The 18,742-nt window shown below is 53.2% G+C and overlaps 8 protein-coding genes across 8 annotated transcripts; 3 read left to right on the plus strand and 5 right to left on the minus strand.

Annotated features, from left to right (window-relative positions):
* Positions 1-882: 882 nt before the first annotated feature.
* B0I36DRAFT_368469 (uncharacterized protein) lies at positions 883-2,079 on the minus strand (the record flags this gene model as incomplete). Its single annotated transcript, XM_046159626.1, has 1 exon — positions 883-2,079. One exon carries the CDS (start codon positions 2,077-2,079, stop codon positions 883-885), a length of 1,197 nt encoding a protein of 398 aa, XP_046006715.1.
* A 2,399-nt stretch (positions 2,080-4,478) lies between these two features.
* B0I36DRAFT_354729 (uncharacterized protein) lies at positions 4,479-5,078 on the plus strand (the record flags this gene model as incomplete). The annotated part of the gene is made up of 1 exon (XM_046157338.1): positions 4,479-5,078. The coding sequence occupies one exon, from the start codon at positions 4,479-4,481 to the stop codon at positions 5,076-5,078; it is 600 nt and encodes a 199-aa protein (XP_046006716.1).
* A 1,776-nt stretch (positions 5,079-6,854) lies between these two features.
* On the minus strand, positions 6,855-7,746 carry B0I36DRAFT_253005 (heterokaryon incompatibility protein-domain-containing protein; the record flags this gene model as incomplete). The annotated part of the gene is made up of 2 exons (XM_046150723.1): positions 6,855-7,357; positions 7,503-7,746. Coding segments are annotated over 2 exons (747 nt in total), but the record flags the coding sequence as incomplete, so codon positions are not given.
* Positions 7,747-8,640: 894 nt separating this feature from the next.
* B0I36DRAFT_354731 (uncharacterized protein) lies at positions 8,641-9,077 on the minus strand (the record flags this gene model as incomplete). Its single annotated transcript, XM_046157339.1, has 2 exons — positions 8,641-8,949; positions 9,036-9,077. The coding sequence occupies 2 exons, from the start codon at positions 9,075-9,077 to the stop codon at positions 8,641-8,643; spliced, it is 351 nt and encodes a 116-aa protein (XP_046006718.1).
* Positions 9,078-10,401: 1,324 nt separating this feature from the next.
* On the plus strand, positions 10,402-12,543 carry B0I36DRAFT_335975 (uncharacterized protein). Its single transcript, XM_046155552.1, has 5 exons — positions 10,402-11,241; positions 11,293-11,389; positions 11,459-11,730; positions 11,783-12,099; positions 12,153-12,543. The coding sequence occupies exons 1-5, from the start codon at positions 10,424-10,426 to the stop codon at positions 12,209-12,211; spliced, it is 1,563 nt and encodes a 520-aa protein (XP_046006719.1). The 5' UTR covers positions 10,402-10,423; the 3' UTR covers positions 12,212-12,543.
* B0I36DRAFT_354733 (putative hscarg dehydrogenase) lies at positions 12,491-13,543 on the minus strand (the record flags this gene model as incomplete). Its single annotated transcript, XM_046157340.1, has 2 exons — positions 12,491-12,946; positions 13,007-13,543. 2 exons carry the CDS (start codon positions 13,541-13,543, stop codon positions 12,491-12,493), a joined length of 993 nt encoding a protein of 330 aa, XP_046006720.1.
* A 702-nt stretch (positions 13,544-14,245) lies between these two features.
* B0I36DRAFT_277019 (uncharacterized protein) lies at positions 14,246-15,509 on the plus strand (the record flags this gene model as incomplete). The annotated part of the gene is made up of 3 exons (XM_046151407.1): positions 14,246-14,312; positions 14,368-14,856; positions 14,925-15,509. 3 exons carry the CDS (start codon positions 14,246-14,248, stop codon positions 15,389-15,391), a joined length of 1,023 nt encoding a protein of 340 aa, XP_046006721.1. The 3' UTR covers positions 15,392-15,509.
* Positions 15,510-16,713: 1,204 nt separating this feature from the next.
* B0I36DRAFT_335981 (uncharacterized protein) lies at positions 16,714-18,708 on the minus strand. The gene is made up of 4 exons (XM_046155553.1): positions 18,323-18,708; positions 18,167-18,271; positions 17,682-18,052; positions 16,714-17,621 (listed from the first exon to the last, which is right to left on the minus strand). The coding sequence occupies exons 1-4, from the start codon at positions 18,491-18,493 to the stop codon at positions 17,150-17,152; spliced, it is 1,119 nt and encodes a 372-aa protein (XP_046006722.1). The 5' UTR covers positions 18,494-18,708; the 3' UTR covers positions 16,714-17,149.
* Between the last annotated feature and the right edge of the window lie 34 nt (positions 18,709-18,742).

Here is an 18,742-nt window from a genome sequence, read left to right on the forward strand (position 1 = left end):
TGTACGCGGCACTCCCACTCCCACTACTACTTGCAAATCCACCACCCAGGGCACTCATACCCTACCTACCGCCTAAAGCGTGTCCTCTTTCGTGTCGACTGGAAGCGTGTCGTCCAAATGACCGAGCTCCCTCGCAGATGAGCCGTTTGTGGACGCTCGCGCAGGAGAAGAACGAATGCCTCCACCAGAGTGTGTGTGTGTGTGTGTTGCGAGTTCCGCATATTGACTAACCGAGAGGGGAAGGGTTTGACTGGAGAGTGATCGACTGGAGAAGGGGTTTGACTAGGAGTCTACGAGTTGCGGGAAAAGAGGATAACAGTACAACGCTGTTTGGGGCTTGCACTAAGAGATGCACGAAAGGAGTGGGTTACGCCGACAAACCCAAACCAAGCACAGAGAGAGGTGTTTACCAACTAGATTAAAAAAAAAGGTAGCGTAATTTTCCCTGGGCGCTTACCCATTCTTAGCCCTTTAGTGCAGAGTGGAATAAGGGGACTTATTCTCACGATTGTAGTACATTTCTCGCCTCGGCGCTGATATTGCGATGTGCTCGCACGCACACAAGAGACAGATCACATGTTACTGAATGTAGTATCATCTGGTGGGGGTTACATCGTTTGGTCAAGAACATATATACACGAACATTAGGAGATCTAAGCATTACAAGCTCGATGTGTGTGAGTGTGTGTAGAGTATCAAAGACCATGTGTGCCTTGGTATGATTTCATATAGCCTTCGCCCCTGCCTCGCAACATAGAGAGAGAGAGAGAGAGAGACGTCTGCTGGTTCCAGCGTGACATAGAAACCGGGACAAACAAACTTTCCCCCCTTTAACACAGCAAGGGAAAGAGGAGATGGACTACCGTAAATCTTTCCTTCGTTTTACTCGGACAGCTCGTCAAAGTACCACTGTCCGCAGCGGCCGTTGCTGATGGTGTAGAACGCGTCCGTCTCCTGGACGTTGAAGTAGGCAATCTCCTGGCTGGCGTCGCACCGGTCGAGCTCGCCCTGGGTGCTGCCGAAGCACGAGGCGTTGGTGTCGTCAAAGTAGCTGATGCCGCAGGTGGGCTCCTTCATGCAGGCCGTGCAGCAGTCCTCGGCGCTCTCCACACCGGGGAAGGTCTGGACGCTGGCAGGGGTCTGGACCGTGCCGATGGGCGAGTTCTGGTACTCGCTCAGGTAGTTGTCGGCGGCGCAGGCGGCGTAGACGGTAGGGGTCGGGGCGTAGACGGTCGAGGTGATGGTCGAGGTGACGGTCGAGGTGAAGCGGGTGACGGTGGCGGTGGTCATGGCCGGGGCGCTGGTGGTCTCGACAGGGGTCGAGGTGGTCTCAACGGGGGTCATGGTGGTCTCAACGGGGGTCAAGGTGGTCTCAACGGGGGTCAAGGTGGTCTCAACGGGGGTCAAGGTCGTGGCCGTGGCCTCCTCGGAGAAGACGGGGCCGGTGGGATCCTCAGAGACGGTCGTGGTCGTGGCGGCCTCCTCGGAGAAGACCGGGGCTGTGGGCTCCTCGGAAGCGGTCGTGGCCGTGGACTCCTCAGGGAGGACCGTGGTGGTGGCGCCCGTGGGAAGAGGGGGCAGAGAGAAGGTGCCGTTGTTGAGCGGGAAGGGGCTCGTCTCGTTCTGGCGGGCATAGAGCCAGCTGGCACGGAAGGATCTCCGCGGGATGGGTGCCTGCGTGGGGTTGATGGGCTCGAAGCCCGCAGGAGTGGGCTCCGTGTAGGCCGGGGGTGTTATAGTCACGGTGACGGTGGTGTAGGCAGTGAAGACCTCGTCATCGGTGACGGTCGCCGTCTGGGTATGGGTGCCCGTCTCGGTCGTGGTCAGCTCTGTGCCCGTGGTCGTTGCGGACTGCTCCGAGTAGACAGAAGACTCGGTCGGGTAGGCGGAGGACTCGGTTGGGTAGACCGAAGACTCAGCTGAGTAGATAGAGGACTCGGCAGAGTAGACGGAGGACTCAGTCGGGTAGACAGAGGCCGTAGAAGAGACAGGGTGGCTGCCGCACCGGTGCCGCCTGGCCGGGCTGGCGACGGCCGAGGAGGCCATCGCCACGGAGAGGAAGATCTGAGAGGCCTTCATGTTGATTATCAAGGAGTGTGATATTATTAACGAAAGTGGGGGGATTCTTAAAGAGTGACTGAAGGTCGACAACGAAACCGTAAGGAACAGAGGCAGCCTGAATCACCATCCGCGAGCCTAGACGGCCAACTTATATATTCCGACATGGCGGTGCGGTGATTGTAGCAGTTCATGTGCCCCTGGAAGGGCTCGACAGCTCCAGCTCTCTGCCAAGGATGCCATCACGCCAGCAGACGAGGCCGGACCCTCCCGTAAGCGATGTAATCGCATGAGCTGGATGCGAATGTTGGCTTTAGCACGCGGTTCCTGCATTAGCTGAGCCGCTCAAGGGTTCTTGTCCGAGCCTAGACTGAGTTGAGCCCCTGCCGCGCTATTGGTGGCGCGTGCTAGCGCCGTCCTGTCAAGCTGAAGTTTCCAGGCCGGACCCAGTTTGGTTGCTTTTCCCACAGTATTCACGTTGTTGAATTCTTCGTCTCGTCGCCATGTCTCAATGCCATGTGGTTCGGCTTGATGGCTCCTGCACGCCATCACACCACTCGTGACAATTCGCCGAAGCCAGCAACGACAGCAATGCCGCATCGTTGACAAGATCGATGGTGCCCACAATTACAAAGCCGCAGAGCCTCGATCACAACAGCGGCCCGGCAACCCCCTGTTGGGATTAGCGCTCAGCCGCGGGCGGCGCCGGGTCCAAGAGGCTTGACAGCACACCCTATCATCGGGCCGCTATACTCGCCGCCTGCTCGTGCGCAAGACTCTTGTGGAGATTTGATCGCGGAGCACACGTGGGGGCCTCGACCAGCGTGAAAAGCGCGGGAGATCGGCAGTCCAATGGAGGCGCGACTTGTTCTAGGCCCCGACCCTGCCGACGGCTCCTGAGCTCGCGCATCCGGACAGTGTTGTCGATAGGGCCCTATACGGCCACGATTCCCGCTCGCACTAAATGCCAAGCGCGTACTGTGTCTTCGGACCGTGTCGGACGGGGCAGAGGACCGGCTAGCGACGCAGCCACACACCGGAGTCGCCGCCTGTGCGAGATGAAAAACGGGACAATGCGTGAAAACAACAACAATACGCGAAGTCCCCCTTGGCGCCGTGGCGTCTGGCACTGCCACGTCACGCGGAAAAGGAGACATTGAACAGCAGCACCGGGCGGAATCTTGAGAAACCCGAGGAACAAAACTACATTCGCGAGATGTGGCGCCGCCCAACGGCGATTGAGGCCGACTCATGCGCGCGCAAAGCAGCGGAAGTTCTCGAGGTCATATAGACTCAACCACAGGGCCATCGCTTGCGAGGCCAGTATTGAAAAGGGGGCGCTGTTGCACTGCATGGCTGAGTGGCTGGGCAGCCACAAGATCACCAGGACGCGGGACGGCAAACCCATAAAGCGAACACGGCCCATGGCTCAGCTAGTCACAATGCCCGACGGCACCTGGGGAGCTGTCACATTGTAGTCTGTCTCCACGATCTGCGAGACTCAGTTTTTAGCTTACCACAATCTTGTTCCAAGAAGGCCTCGAAAAGGCTACGTAAATTTGCGTTTAGTGACGGTCAATTAGAGTCGCCCTGGTGTTGCGCCTTGGTGGCAACGGAGAAGCCAAACCACCGAGATGTGGAGAGAGTAGAGGACTGCCACGAGCCACACTTTCCCAAGATAGGGGTCAGGATCGCCGAGTACTGGGACTTGCCAGAGAGCATCAAAAACAATGGCTTGTGCTGGCGCTTCAAGAAGTGTAGCATGGCCACGTAGTTACCATGGCGAACAAGATGCATGCAGCCAGCCACGACAATGCACTGTAGCCCTGGTGCAAGACCTGACATTCTGTCGTTTTCTCCCTAGAACCATGAAACCTTAATCTCGATTGACTGCCGGCGGGGTGCCGCAATGCTGTCTCCGTCGACTGTTTGATATCGCAGTGCGGGGCAGTAGTATCGGAGAAAGCCATCAAGACACGATCTCCGTTACTTGATGTAGTCGTATCGGAGACAACCCAGCCTATGCAGGAAATAATATAGCCGGTGCTGATTCCCCAACAACTGATCAGGCTCTCTCGCCTGAAGACCAAACACCCAACACTCAACAACACATCAAAGACCACTAACGTCCACTTGATCACAACACCAAAACTCACACCGGTAGTCAAGACACATATCACGGCACCGCCTACATACAGAGCACAAGACCTCTCAAGCCAGGCACACCTACTACACAACATAATTCGGCAACAAATTCTGCACGAGACAAATCACTTGGACTTGGTGCCGGACACTCACGACACCCAACCTGTCATCAAATCAACTTGGCCTTAGCGGACCAACACAGTCACCAGCATCACACAGCAGCGCCACCAATCACCTCGAACCTATTCCGAGTCATCACATCAAAATCAGCAAACATGTCGGACCAGTACGAAGGCGAGGGTGAGGTCGAGTACTTCGACCCCCGCCCCAGCAAAATCACCTGGATCGCCCGCGTCCTCGTGCTCGTCAGCACCGCTGCACTCCTCGCGCTCCTCGCCCACGGCCACATCGAGCAGTGGTGGACATCAGGCTGGATCGAGGGCCAGGCGTGGTTCGTGCTCGCCGCCATGGCCGGCTTCTTCACCCTCCCGACATACCTCCCCTGGCCCAAGAACCGGATTCCGGACTGCGCGGCCCTTGTCTTCTCCCTCATCCCCAGCCTGAGCATGACCATCTGGGTCGCCGTTGTCATCTTTGCGCACAAGGGCCCCCAGACCCCAGTCATGTCCGGCATGATCGCCTCGCTGCCCCAGCAGGACCCCCAGTGGTGGCAGCGCATCATCGCCGCCGGCGCCTGCCAGATCGTCCAGTCCGTCGGGATGTTTGTCATTGCTGGGACTGGGTTCGCGAATGTCATGGACGTCGTGCGCGGCCGCGGTGGTGGTGGCGGTGGTGGTGGCCGCCGTGGCGCGCCAGTGGACGACGAGGAGCAGTGCCATGAGGGCTGGCATGGAGATGATGAAGGATATTATTAAACTGGACTCAACGTGCAGGATGTTCAACGGGGACAACAAATCTGCGATCATTCTATCCTCGCCACGAGCTACTCACGTTGATATATTTTGTTGGAGCAGGCAAGATGAGTACCAGGAGGCACATATTGTTTCGATAAAGTGGTACATGGAAGTTTGGATACAAGTTTGGATGAGGAGTTGCGGGAAATGAACCAAAAGTATGTTGTTCAACAAGATAGCTGCGATGGGAAGGTTTTGAGGGGAATTCTGGTTTGGTTCTGTTTTCAGTTCAACAAATGCAACATTTCTTCCACAAAAGGGGCATCCCACATCCACATTATGCGAACAACAGTGACTGCACTTTGAGCACAAGCGTCGGCATTGCACGACTTGAAATCAAACCCCTCAGGCTCAGCGGCTTTTCGGAAGCGACCTGTAATTGATCGAGTTCCAATATGGCTGCCAATTCCGTAAATATTCAAAGAATGGAAGTGGGTACTCTCTTATTGACACCATGGGAAATAAGAGATTTTCCTAGTGAAATTCTCTATTATCCGTCCAGCTAACCTCCGTCGCCTCCGAACCTAGCCACTGTTGCCCTTCACCTTTCCAGGTGAGACGCTTCGCGGAGTTTCTGTCTCCCGACGGCGACCGTGAAGAGTCCCTGCTCTTGACATGCCTGAAAGGCACAGGCATTAAAAACGCACCCGCCGCTGATTGCGATCCCTCCGCAACCCCTTCCTGCTCTCTCTGTAGCGCTTCGGTCCATTCGCCCTCTTGCCAAGCCGTCAGACTAACGCGGAAGGCGTCCTGATCCTGGCATTTGATGATGCTTGTCTTGGCCTCCACCTCGAACCTTCCAGGCGAGGCAGTCGGACCACTACTGGAACCGTGACGCGTGGGTTTAGGATTGTTGATCACGCGCCAGAGCATGGTGAGATCCATGGGCCCTTTTTCATACGTATCCGACTGCGCCCCAGTCCTGATGTCCGCAACTTCCGACGCCTTGTCCTGGTCAGCATAGGTATAGCACCACGGTATACGCTTGTTGATGTGCTGTGGCTTGATCGTCACAACGTTCTGACCAGTGCCTTGCGAAGGCTGTTGTTGACCTTGGGAATCCCAGTCCGCGGACTCGTTCGGAGTGGCCACCAGATCTGTGTGATGCGGTCTTCTCGTACCACAGACTAACAATGTCCTTTTGCTGGTATTGGCAACGCGCATCAATCTGCTATCGACAAAGCGCATTGATATGGCGCCAATGAAGGTGTCGGCGCCGAGCGTCCAGAAGAGGCTCCGTACGGGATCCCAGAGCTCTTCGGGCTGCACGGATACGATTCTGGCGTTTGGGGGCAGGCGAACCTCTACACAAAGAGCATACTGGCGCAGGAGTCCCCGGACATCGCGCCTGTACAGATCCCTGGCCACGAAATACCGGGACAGGGACAGGTAGGGTAGATATCGCTGGTCCTCAAGAAACCGATCAAAGTAGCGGAGCTCCTGCGGGGCGGTGCGCACGTAGCCATATTTCCCAGTCTTTTCCAAGCTGACGCCGATCCAGGCCATTCTGCCCGAACCGACATAGTCGCAGCATTCCAGGTCGAGGAGGAAGTCGACGCTGCCATCTTTGCCCTTGTACAGCGGCAGTCGACCCTCGAAGCGGAAGCCACGGTTTGTCATGACAAAGTCGCTGTTGGATCGGTATGCTACCTGCAACCTGCCGTATTTGCCACAGTGGGAGAATTCGCTGGGGTCATGCGCCATTAGTCCGCGGTACTGGTAGTCTCTGTCAGCCTTCCAGGCAAATATCGACCGGTCGTGGTTGTCTTTGATCAGCTCTTCCTGCAAGCGCATAAATGCCTTGGAGCCCTCGCCGTAGATCATGGGCATGTATACGCCAAATATACCCAGGAGACAGTAGGCTTTGTCTTCGAGGCGTGTCGTCTGCCGCTTCGCGGCCCAGGACATGCGTTTGGCGATACACTCGCCAAAGACTTCCTCGACGTCACTGAGAACGGTTGTAGAGATCCCCGTGATGTTGCTCAGTGCCGTCCTCAGCCTTCGCTTGGTGCCTCGGAACCTCCATTCCTTGTCGAAGAATGCCATGACGCGAGGCGCAATCAGCTCCTGGAGCGTCCAACCGCGGGAAAACCATCGGCATGCAGCGAGGTCCTCCTCATTCACCGACTTTCCAGGCTTTAGATCGGCGAGAAAGGCGTAGCAGACGGTGGAATGTTTATACCACCTGAACATGGAGTTGATGGCCTCGGTGAGCTCTGCGCTGGATGACTTGTCAATGCCTATGTTGTTCAAGAGTCAGACTCGAGATTCATGTTTTTGGAGGCTGTTTGAACACACAGAATAGAAGGGAGATTTCCATGTGGGAACCAGGCAGTATTGCTGGCGGAGAACGGCATCATCACGGATATATCCTATGGCACTCACAGCATGTGTCCACCCAACAGTACTCCAGCGGTGGCTCTTCTCTAAGGGCCAGCTCGCAGGTCTTCTTGATCTTGGCGAACCCAGACGGCCTCGTAGCTTCTGCGCGTTCCAGGTCCTGGAATTCCTGGAAGTTGACCTCCTCGCCGTCGACCCATGTGTGTGAGAGGATGGCGTAGGGGCGGCCCTCCTGGCGGGCGTCGGTCACAAACTTGAGCTTGAGCGTGCGTGTCTCTATGAGCCACATCTTTTTCTGGGCTGAGCACAGTCTAGGCTGTGCAACGTGATGCAAGGGCCGTGGTAAGTGGAGATGGAGTGAGGTTGGTGACTGGAGAGGGCAAGGTCAGACGAGTAAGCCGCATCGTGGGGTGGAGCGGGGTATCTATCGCTGACGATTCTACGCTAGATCGGGAAGTAGCGGGTACTTCAACCGGCAGGTAGACTGCGGGTTGTGGCTATTGGGTCTGTCATGCTCACAAGAGTCCCAGACGAGGTAATCCAATTGTGCAAAATGAGAAGGCATGCAATCAGGAGGATCTACTCATTGTGATCGTAGACGATGAGTCAAGAAACAAATGTCTGCATCGTCTTGCATGTGGGCCAGTCCAATCACATGCCTTGACTTATGTCTCTCCCTTCCCTATTTGCCTCTTCGAAAAGCTCATGGACTTCGTTGGAGATCCCCTATGCGCAGATCCAGACCTAGGAGTAGAGCTCACTGCAAGATAGCATCCATGACCCCGCCAGTCTCTTAGATCACAATAATATCGCGTGGATCCATCCACTCCCACCATCTCTTCTCAGGCCGGATGACCACCTGGCAACCATGATAGCCTCCACTCTTGCTCACTGTTGTGGTATATCTGCATGTCTTTCCCTGGGATCGCCGTCGTCTGTGCTCCCGAATCGTGCCATCAGCAGCAGGCTGCAGGTATATCTCCCGGTCCTTCTGGAGTTTCCACGGCTGACTGAATATTTCAATGCCCTGCTGGCCCAAAGAGTCAACATTGTAGACGAGGAAGAGCATATATGCGGACCTTGGATCGTTGCTATGGCGGCGCATCTACAAGCGATTAGAACCTCGGCCATTGAACCCACAGCGCCAACTTTATTCGTGGCAGAACGATTCTCCCATGGGGAACTACACAAGGCCTGAATCAGAGCTCACCAGTGCCAGCTGATTGTCGCTGATTCGAAAAGGTGCTTTGTGATTTTTATTGGTCGTCTTGACTTCAATATGATATGTCGTGTAGACTGACCACGATGGATCGATGGGAACAGCGAGTTTGTTGAGCCACCTGCGCATAGACAATGCGGTGTCTCGGTAAGTGAAGTCGGCGTGGTCGGCTTCTTCACGACGAAAGGCAGGAAATCCAGCGCGTGATCGAAGACGGCTGGTCCAGTTCTCATATGACCAATTGCGGAGTTTCTTTGCCAAATGATCGAAAACCTGTATTGTAGAGGCGAGTTAGTGAGCCAAAGTGGATTGGTCGGGCGGGATAGCCGAGCTTGTGGGACTGTTGCGGTAGTACTCACAATCTTCTCACCCTTGAAACCTACGGCTTTCATATGAGACATATTCAGACTATGCGTACGTTGCTAGCCCGGTGTAAAGCAAGTATACATTCGAAGGCTATATTTGTTCTCAGCAATGGATGATACTTGATTATATTGCGTATCCGTGACCGATGGTGTTGTAGTAATAAGAGCTGTGTATGGAATCATCGAGCGATAGGCAGCTTGGATCTGCGACGTGAGAAATAGTGCGAGACGGGCAAAGTCGAGGTACGAGTATGGTGCTGGCTTTGTTGTAGAGTGGTAGTTTGTCTATGTGGTAGGTCTTGTCTGTGGTTCGGATTAACACAAAGAAGGAATGCAGCGACGGCTGAGTCGCTCCTCAGGTAATGTCTTGGACATTCGCTATGTCTGGTTAAAGGCGCCTACACATCGAGTCACCTAGTAACACTAGGAGATATATGGCGAAGCGCGTGGCAATGCGCTTCCAGTTGGACTATATCACACGCGGTGTAAATGATTCAAGATGCCCCTGAAAAGTGGCAAGTACGGCGAAACCCAACGATCAATGGATGGTGACATCTTCGTGAACTCAAACAATCCAGTAGTTCTGCCCAATGCAACTCGAAACCACAGAGATAGTCCATTTGTACCTGTAATCCGGGCCCTATTTCTTGTCGGAAACCGTTGCGCAAATAAAGCGCAGTCGAGTAAGAGAGAGCTCTTTTAGGGAGGGGCCCGAAACGAAGGTATTGGGATTACAGCGACCAGAGGTGGCGACGATACGAGTCGGATTTTATTGTAAAGTAGAAGGTCATTGAAATTTGGTGAAGTTTCTCAATTCTGGTCTGAAAAGAGAGTGCTCCTATTGAAAACTGACTTCTGGGCCGCTGAAAACAAGGATGATAGTCTACATGCCTTGGGAAAACTGGTGATGTCCTGTTGAAGGTTGTCTGTCCCGACGAACTTGTCGTGCTGGTTGAAAGCACCAAGTCGTAATTGTGCCAGAATTGTGCAACTCGAAATACATAACTTTTGTGCCTAAGACCAACCGCATAACCCCTTTTATTACTTGTGCAATAACCTCTGACCGTCAAACCCCTCAAATTCCTTGCCTCTGCCGTCCTGTGAAGGTTCGCACCCCGCACTGCCCGATCGCAGTACACAACGCAGCATACCTTACACACGCAGCAGGGAAGTAGGGGAGGTTTGTGGGTTCCCCGTAACAATGCAACGGTGTCAATAATGAAGGTGGATGACCACATCATGGTGGAAGTCCGTAAATCCCGTGATTCCCGTATATCCCGTGAACCCCCGCAAACCCCGCAAATCCCGCTAAAATCCTGCAGATGCCCGCCGCCCGTAATATCTATCCGCGTCGATTTCAAACACTAGCACACATTCTGACGATGATGACACCTATCACGACATCAAATCGACTGGCGCGCACGTCCTGCTTCTCCTGCCGCGGTAGCAAGCGCCGCTGCGACAAGACCCTGCCAGGATGCCAACTTTGCAGCCGAAGGGGCTTAAGGTGTAGCTATCCGCAGCGCCGCGGTCAACCTCTTCCATCGCCCGAGTCAGCCGAAAGTGCCACCAACGCACCGTATGGGCAAACGCTTCACGTGTCTCAGTCGTTTGCTTTGGCATCTGCTACTAGGTTCATCGCCCCCGACCTGTTTCGCGCGGCTGGGCTAGAAATTCCTCGCCTGGACCACGGCGTGCCCGACGAGGTTGTTTTTCATCTGGGCGACAGCCAGCAGATACGGGACACGACAGCCAAGTTCTTCGGGCTGACAAAGTCATGGATGCCAATTATCAACAGAAAACGGCATTTAGCGGCTATGCTGAATCCGCTTTCTCCATCCCGACGTCCGGCCGCCTTACTCTCCATATGCATGAAGCTGTGCTTACCGGTACTCGATGGTGAGGTTGCTGACAGAACTTCGTTATACCGACTGGCAAAGCGATTCTACTCCGAAGTCGAGATTACGGAAAAATTAAGTGTCCAAGTATTGCAGGCTGCAGTATGCATCGCTATTTTCGAGATTGGCGACGCCATCTACCCCGCTGCGTATTTGACCGTCGGGGCATGTGCCCGCTATGGTATCATTATGGGACTCGATAAGGTCAACAAGGACAGGATGGGTTACTATCCCCACGCGGTCCCATGGATAGAAATCGAGGAGGCGCGCAGAGTTTGGTGGGGTGTCTTGGTATTGGACCGGTACGTCACGTTACTTGAAGAAGGCGGTCGGGATTGACATGTCGGATGCAGGTTCCTAAACTTCGCGAGCCCCTCTCGGAATTTAGCAACAGAGGATCCTGGGTTTGATGATATTCTTCCTGTCGACGACGATCGGTTCTATTACACGGTAAATACACCCTTGCATTCATTATCATAAGCAGGCATAAGAGGATCTCCTGACATGAAGTGTGTTTAGACAACACAACCAAGCGACGCGGTCCCCATATCCCAGGCATTCTCATTAAAGGCTGGCCAGTTCTCAAGACTTTGCCAAGCTACATACCTGGTCAGCAAGGTCCTGAAGGTGATCAGATCTTCGGCTATTCCCTTTCATGACGCCGATCACACAACTGTGCCGCCAGACATTGCACAGCTATGTCGCACTCTTGAAGCATTGGTTCGGGCTAATGCGGAGGAAATCACAATTCGCAAGTTGGGCTTTTGCTCTCAAAGCGTTGTGTCCTATAGGTAAGTACACCATCCGATGTTTTGCAGATTGCAAACGGTAACGATACTACAGTGGCGTTTTTCTCCTGCAACATCATTATTGGGCACGGCGGAAAATGGATACTACACAAGAGGCGGAGCTCTACACATTTGTCGAGACTCGCAGTGCTTTCGACACCCTTTGCCATATGTCGTCGTACCTTCAGCAGGCCGGTGATGGCCAACAGCTACTAGGAGGCGAATGCACTTTCTTTCTCGCCGACGTTATATATCAAGCAATCTCGACTCTTATGAACATTGGCCGAGGGAGTCCTTCGGCCGAAATTCAAGACAAAATAGCCACTCTGAAATGGCTTCTGCAACACTTAAAAAGCCGCTGGCTACTTGCTGGTAAGCCCTTCTACTGAATATCTATATCAAAATGCATCTAACATCAAGCAAAGGTGTCTATTTAAGTATTCTAGAGACAAAAGAGGCTCTCCTGACCTCAGAAGCTATGTGACTTAAACTAACAAGATCAAACACGATGTCCATAATGTGGTTGGAACCACACTGCCGACATTCTCAAGGGTGTCGTGAGTCTCACGCTGGATTGCGGCTGCGGCTATTCTTAGCTAAATGAGCGTCCAAGAGCCAGAGTTCATTATGTTTTACCAGCTCAGTCTCTGTATTTACGGAACTTCATGTTTATGTGTATCAAGGGCCAACTTTAGCATCTATCCTGATCTAAACCTCTCCCATGTCGGTTGGCTATGTAAATAGCCTCTCTTTGAGAAAGGTTCTACAATTGGTCCCAATTCACCAATTTCCAGGAATCCTCAGCGCTGACCAACCTCCCCTTGACGCCCTCTAAATCACGGGCATCAATCATGACATCGCCCTCGCCGACTGTTCCCCACATTCTTGGAGCTCCAGCAATTTCCCAGAACTTAACCATGAGGCCCAGTTCGGTCCCCCATATGCCAAAGAGCCCCTCAAATTGCTCGAGTGGGACTGATAGTATTTGAAGCTTTCCTTTCCCGGCAATCTGGGCCCACTTCGAGAAATACTCTTGGATCTTGTACTTTCCAGTTGTGACATGGACGTATCTGCCTCCCTGGGGCCCGCTTGCTGTTGCAGGATACTGGTACTGGAGAAGGCCGCTAACTGTGACGCCGATATTGGTGACGGGGCCAAGCGAGGGAACCCAGGTTTCTGAACTGGCCGGAACAGCGAGAATGTACTGTCCGGCTGGCTTCTACAAGTAAACGATCAATAATCCAGTTCATGGATGGGGACATTTACCGTAATTACATACCGAGTAAATAGGGGTGAAGGGAGGGTAATCAAAATTGGAAGCATAGAATCCGGTTAAAAGAAAAATGGTCTTGGGGTTCAAGATCGGGTTATTCTTCAAGTATGCGTCCACGTCCCCTTTAGCATCAAAGTGTGGTACTTTGACTTCGCCCTTCGTTAGTTGGCCTGCAGCAGGCAATGTGCTCCAAAAGTAAGTCTCCAGAGTAGCAGTCTTGGCGGCGGCACGAGCCATATTCACGCCCCGGGTGTACTCGATTTGCATGGCCTTTTCTGGACCGATTCCAGTGGCAAAGGGCTCATAGAAGTCTGTGACGCCGAAGATTGCGCTCGCGCCAACAAAGGCAGCAGTCAGACTGTCTTCGTCGTCCAAATCAGCTGCCACCATTTCGACGCCACGCTTGGCCAGAGCTTGAGCCTTTGCGCTGCTCAAGTTCCGAGTCACACCTCGGATCTTCCAGTCAGCATTAGCAGACAAGGCATCAATGACGCCTGAGCCTTGCATGCCTGTCGCACCAGTAACAACAATGAGCTTAGCCATGGTGAAGGCTTCTGAGGGTGAGCTTGATAGATGAGAGCTTGGAGGTGAATTTGATGTTTCTTGTTAGGGTGGTATGGGATTAATGAAGACTGTATCTATATAGCTTTCTCCTAATTCCATGCATGGTGTACGTTCATAAGCATAGATCGAGCGCTTTGATGGTCGGTGTAGATACCCACAATTGCCGAAAGGACCGCAATGCCCGCAATGCCCGCAATGCCCGCATTGACCGCGAAGTCCGCACCTGCCGAAAAGACCGCAATGACCGCATCAGCTGCGGAGCCGACTCAACAGCCGCAATATCCGCAATGCCGACATTACTCAAATGTACGTGATTGAAATACTATGCTAGATAATCGCAAGAAGGTAAGGATAGGACAATGGCCACCGCAAAATGGCTGATTACAAATGGGCTCGTAGTATGTAGACGTGAGGCAGCTCCAATGCCTGTCGCCATAAAATAGTGACAAGAACATCCAGGTATTGAGACATGTAACATTACCAAGCACACCTCTACACTTCGAAACGCAGGTAAGCAAAGCGCATGACAGGCTTACCTGATATTATAAATCGTACAAGCAATTGATTAATAACACTGGTGTTATGTAGAACAGTGAGAATATATAAAGTAGAACAGCCCCTACGAACAGTTTGTGAACGGCACACATCATCAAAGTAGATTCGCCAGCTGTCCAACACGTCATGTCTGATCAAAAGTTGATTCTCGTCATTGGTGGAACAGGTGCTCAAGGCACTCCTGTTGTCAAGGGTGTGTATCGCAGAACCCGACCTTAACAGAACCCCATTCTAACCATGGCGTACAGCACTTTCTGAAAGTGGCCGCTACAGTGTTCGGGTGCTTACTCGTAACGTTGCGTCGGAAAAGGCCACGGCACTAGCCGAATTACCCAATGTGACACTTATACAAGGGTCCCAGGATAGCCAGAAGGACCTTCATGCTGCATTCACTGGAGTATACGGTGCGTGGGTGAATCTAGACGGATTCACGATCGGAGAGAAGAACGAGCTTTTCTACGGAATCCGGGCATACGAGATTGCGAGATACCATGGCGTCGAGCACTATGTATTCGCAAATATCGATTATGGTCTTCGCAAGGCCGATTGGGACGAGCGGTATCATTGCGGACACTGCGATGCCAAAGGGCGCGTTGGCGATTTGATCTTGAGTCATGGCCAATCTGGCATGAAGACTTCACTTTTGACCACAGGGCCATATATGGATATGCTATTTGATGGAATGTTTGTTCCCAAAGCTCAAGACGATGGATCGTTTGTCTGGGAGAACCCAGCAGGTAAGTGTTCCTATGATCGCCCCTAGCATCAGTTATTGTAGGCAGCAAACTAACCACAGGCTTGGTAGCGGACGGCAAGATTCCCCTTATTGCCCTCGATGACGTTGGAGTCTACAGCCTGTGGTTATTTGACCATCCCTCTCAGTCAGCCGGCCTCAATCTTGAAGTGGCAACGGACCAAGTGAGCTTTGCCGAGATTGCGGCTACATTCACCAAGGTCACTGGCAAAAAGGGAGTGCATAAGCGTGTGGCTCTCGAGGATTATCTGTCCAAGGCAGAGCCGTACCCAGACGCGTACGCAAATTGGGCGGTAAAGCCAACTGAACCGCGCGATGAGTCTTTCATGACCTGGCGCGAGAACTTCACGGCTTGGTGGCGCTATTGGGGTGAGGGGAAGGGGGCTACGCGTGATATGGCTTTCCTTGACTCCATTCACAGCACTCGCATTCCAAACCTCGAGGCATGGATGAGGGCAAAGAGCTATGATGGCCGACCCCGCTCGGTGTTGAAGGATCTCTCTGATTTTAAGAAATAAGGGGATGGCTATGTTGCGTTGGGCTATTGGATGATTAGGGGGTCTTGTCGTAAGAGATGCTTCGCCTGAGATTATGAAAAATGCACTATAGTTTCACGAGCCGAAAATTGAAGAGGCTGCTCTCCCCTTACTTCCGCGCACTCCTGCTGTCTCATTCCAGGGCGGTTGTAGATGAAATCTAACTTCACCAATTCGACTTGATTTCCACCTCGTTCTTGCGTTTTAGAGCCTGCTTTTACTAGCAGCGCGTTACTAATACTATAATCAGAAGCTTCCTCACAGGTACTACGTTATTAGAGCACTATTGAATTAGCTAGCTTCCCACGAGAATCTGGTTTAGTCCCTATCTAGGAATGCCCTCACTCTAGCCCCAGGTCAGAGTACACCTCGCCGGCAATACCGCCGAAACTAGCAAGCGGTAAACTCCCTTCGGTCGTAGTAGTCATTTTGTCCACAATTAGACAGGCGAAGGCGAGGTACGAACCTAGCGCTAGCTTTGTTAAATAGTAGTGCTTGGTTCATATAGCAGATCCTATCTGTGATTCGGAAGGATACGGGGAAAAGGCCCAGCGACGCCCAGTTCGCTAGTTAGGTAATGTCTTAGACAGCGGCCAAGTCTGGCTCTAGGTATCTGACAAAATAAGGAAATATGTGAAGTGCGTGGCAATGGGCTTCCAACTAGGCCATATCACTCGCGACGTATACCATAAGGATAGGTACCGAAAGTTCGCGTTCTATAGCTAACAGGCTATACTGGATAGCCTGAACCATTTATGGATCGACACTTACTGTATAGACAAGTCCAACAGCTAGGAGCTTCAAGAAGCGATTAACTCCATGTTTCGTTAGTACCGAGATGCCGAGCATTGCTACGTCTTCCTCACAGATGTGTACAAAAACGCTAGCGACGACGACAACAGACCGTCACAAGTACAATGGGAGAAAGCCTTCAGAAGCAGCCGGTGGTTCACCCGCTGTTGGACACTACATGTGCAGGAAGTACAGCGTCGCTTGAACCAAAGAGTGAAGTGGAGCTTCAAAGACTAGGCCGGGCAGGACTGTCTCTCGGAAGGCGACTTACGAGGAATCAGTTCGGTTGTGAAATCTAGGAGATTGAAGCAGAACTTGCGGGATTCTGGTCTGCTGGTTCAGATTGCGATATCTGCATGTCTGATTATTTTTGCCCAATTCACGAAGTTGTTGAAGTTTTGATTAGTTAAAGGCAACCAGGCAGGAATAACTTGGCGGACCATTTTAGGAGATATCAGTCTTGGGTTTAACAGTCGAGCTAGTACTCTATATCAATGATTTCTTCGAGTTTAGCCCAGCAGGTGTCGTTGAACCGGATCCGGACCTTCTTCATGCCTCGTCTCGGCCGAGCCGCCTAGCCCGGCCCGGCGGTTAGCGTTTACGCTAGCTAAGTGTACGCTAGGTGCCTGGCCTAGAGTCTAGCCCATCTCGCGGACCCACATCGACTCCAAGTCGGCTCCCTACCGGCAAAGCCACTTCTCATCTATCAGAAGTAGAACTATCCCCAAGACCACAACCAGAGGAGCCAGGGTGAGGATTGGCGACGGATGTGATCAAGAATTGGTGCAAGTACAAGTATCTGCAGATATAATTGTACAGCGAATAAATTACAGTTAATCAGAAGCCTACTTCCGTGTAAGTGATGTATGTCACGAACGGTGTCTAGCAACTAGCTACCTTGAGCTAGGTAGTGATGGCCTGGTTCCATTCATTGTACAGGCAACCTCTCTACGCCGCGCGGGAATCGACTAATATTTCCGTCGTCCTTACAATACGACTCTCGTCATACTCCTTCTTCGGAAAGTCGGTGGAGGGATCCCCCGAGGCGTGCGCATGGATGTCCCACCGCGTGCTCCCGGCGGCACCCGGTCTCATCTCCTCGAGCGCCAGCTCCTCGGTGCTGATGCTCTTCATCTTGTTGCTCTTGTTCCCCGTCGACTTGCTGGCGCCCGCCCGTATGGCCGCCGAGGCCGAGCCGTAGCGGAGGTAGGTGGTGCGATCGTTGTGGGCCGAGGAGAGGCCGATGCCCGGCAGGAGGCGTGCGACCAGGGGCCGGAGGGTCGGCAGGGTAGATGCGATGATGGAGATGTTGAGCTCGATGCAGGACCAGATCGCCGCGCCGATGTTGTCCCAGGACGGGTCCTGGCTGATGACGCCGGCCCTAAGGGTGAGCATTCGGTAGATGGAGATGATGCAGACGCTGCGAGCGGGTGTTAGCAAACACGTTTCGTTCCTGCAGAAGGGGAGGTGGTCGTATTACAAGAAGCCGAGGCAGAAAATGCCGAGCACCATGATTCTCTGCCTCAGAGGGAGTTGGAGCTTCAACACCGAAGGGATCGGGATGCAGCAGATGAGGATATCGGTCGCCATGCTCATGCCCGAGGAGAAGTACCAGATGGGCAGCGTGTCGAGGCAGGAATTGGCCATGCTGGGGACGATGATGGAGACGGGGAGGCATGCGAGCCCCAGAAGGACAGCCTGCACACATGCCCAGAGGCAGACGTAGACAATGAACCAGTAGCATATCCTCTGCATCACTGCGCCGTGGAAGATGCGTCGGTATTGGAACAGGAAGCCCAGCTTCACAACGTTCAATCCCATGTTGTAGTTGAGGATAGCAACCATGAGGAACTGGTGCGTGGAGCTTGGTTAGCCTTCCATGAGCTCCTTTGGGCCTCCCGCACGTAGGAACTCTTGTTCCAGGGGCGACCGGCCGTCATGCTATGCGGCGAATGGAGGACGTACCTTGAGCTGTTCCAAGGTCTCCTGCTCCCCGACAGTTTCGACATGCCTGCCCATGCCGTACTTTGCCTCGAAGCACATGGCCACGGAGTAGATGACCGAAAACCCCTACCGCGCTCGTTAGTACTCGCCAAGAGCAAAAAAGACGAAAGAACGGACCGTCGCAATCAGCATGTACCAGTCATCCTTGCCAATGGACCTGAGAAGCACCCCTCGAGTGTAGAAGCGTCCTGCGATGAAGACGGCCGTAGCGCACACGAAACCAATGGCGATACCGGTGACGAGCGGCCCGTTGGTTTCGGTACTGCGCGTTGTCGGCTGGTCCGCCATGGCGTATGGTTTTCGGCAGCTCGACTTTGGGAGACTCAACCAAAGAGAAGGGGGGGGGCCCGTAATATATTGTAGGATGCCTGTATCAGCGCGACTAGACAGGACAGGGACGGAGATGAGCGAACTGGCGCACACAGAAAGGGAAGGCTTCAAGGAAAGTGGAAATAGGCAACCGCAAGCCTTTCAAGGGCCTGCATGATTTAAAAGGGGGGCTACCAGTTGCACTGGACAAAGAGCAGGCTCGGGGGG

Source organism: Microdochium trichocladiopsis, assembly GCF_020744255.1.
Source record: "Microdochium trichocladiopsis strain MPI-CAGE-CH-0230 chromosome Unknown B0I36scaffold_11, whole genome shotgun sequence".
Taxonomy (NCBI): domain Eukaryota; kingdom Fungi; phylum Ascomycota; class Sordariomycetes; order Xylariales; family Microdochiaceae; genus Microdochium; species Microdochium trichocladiopsis.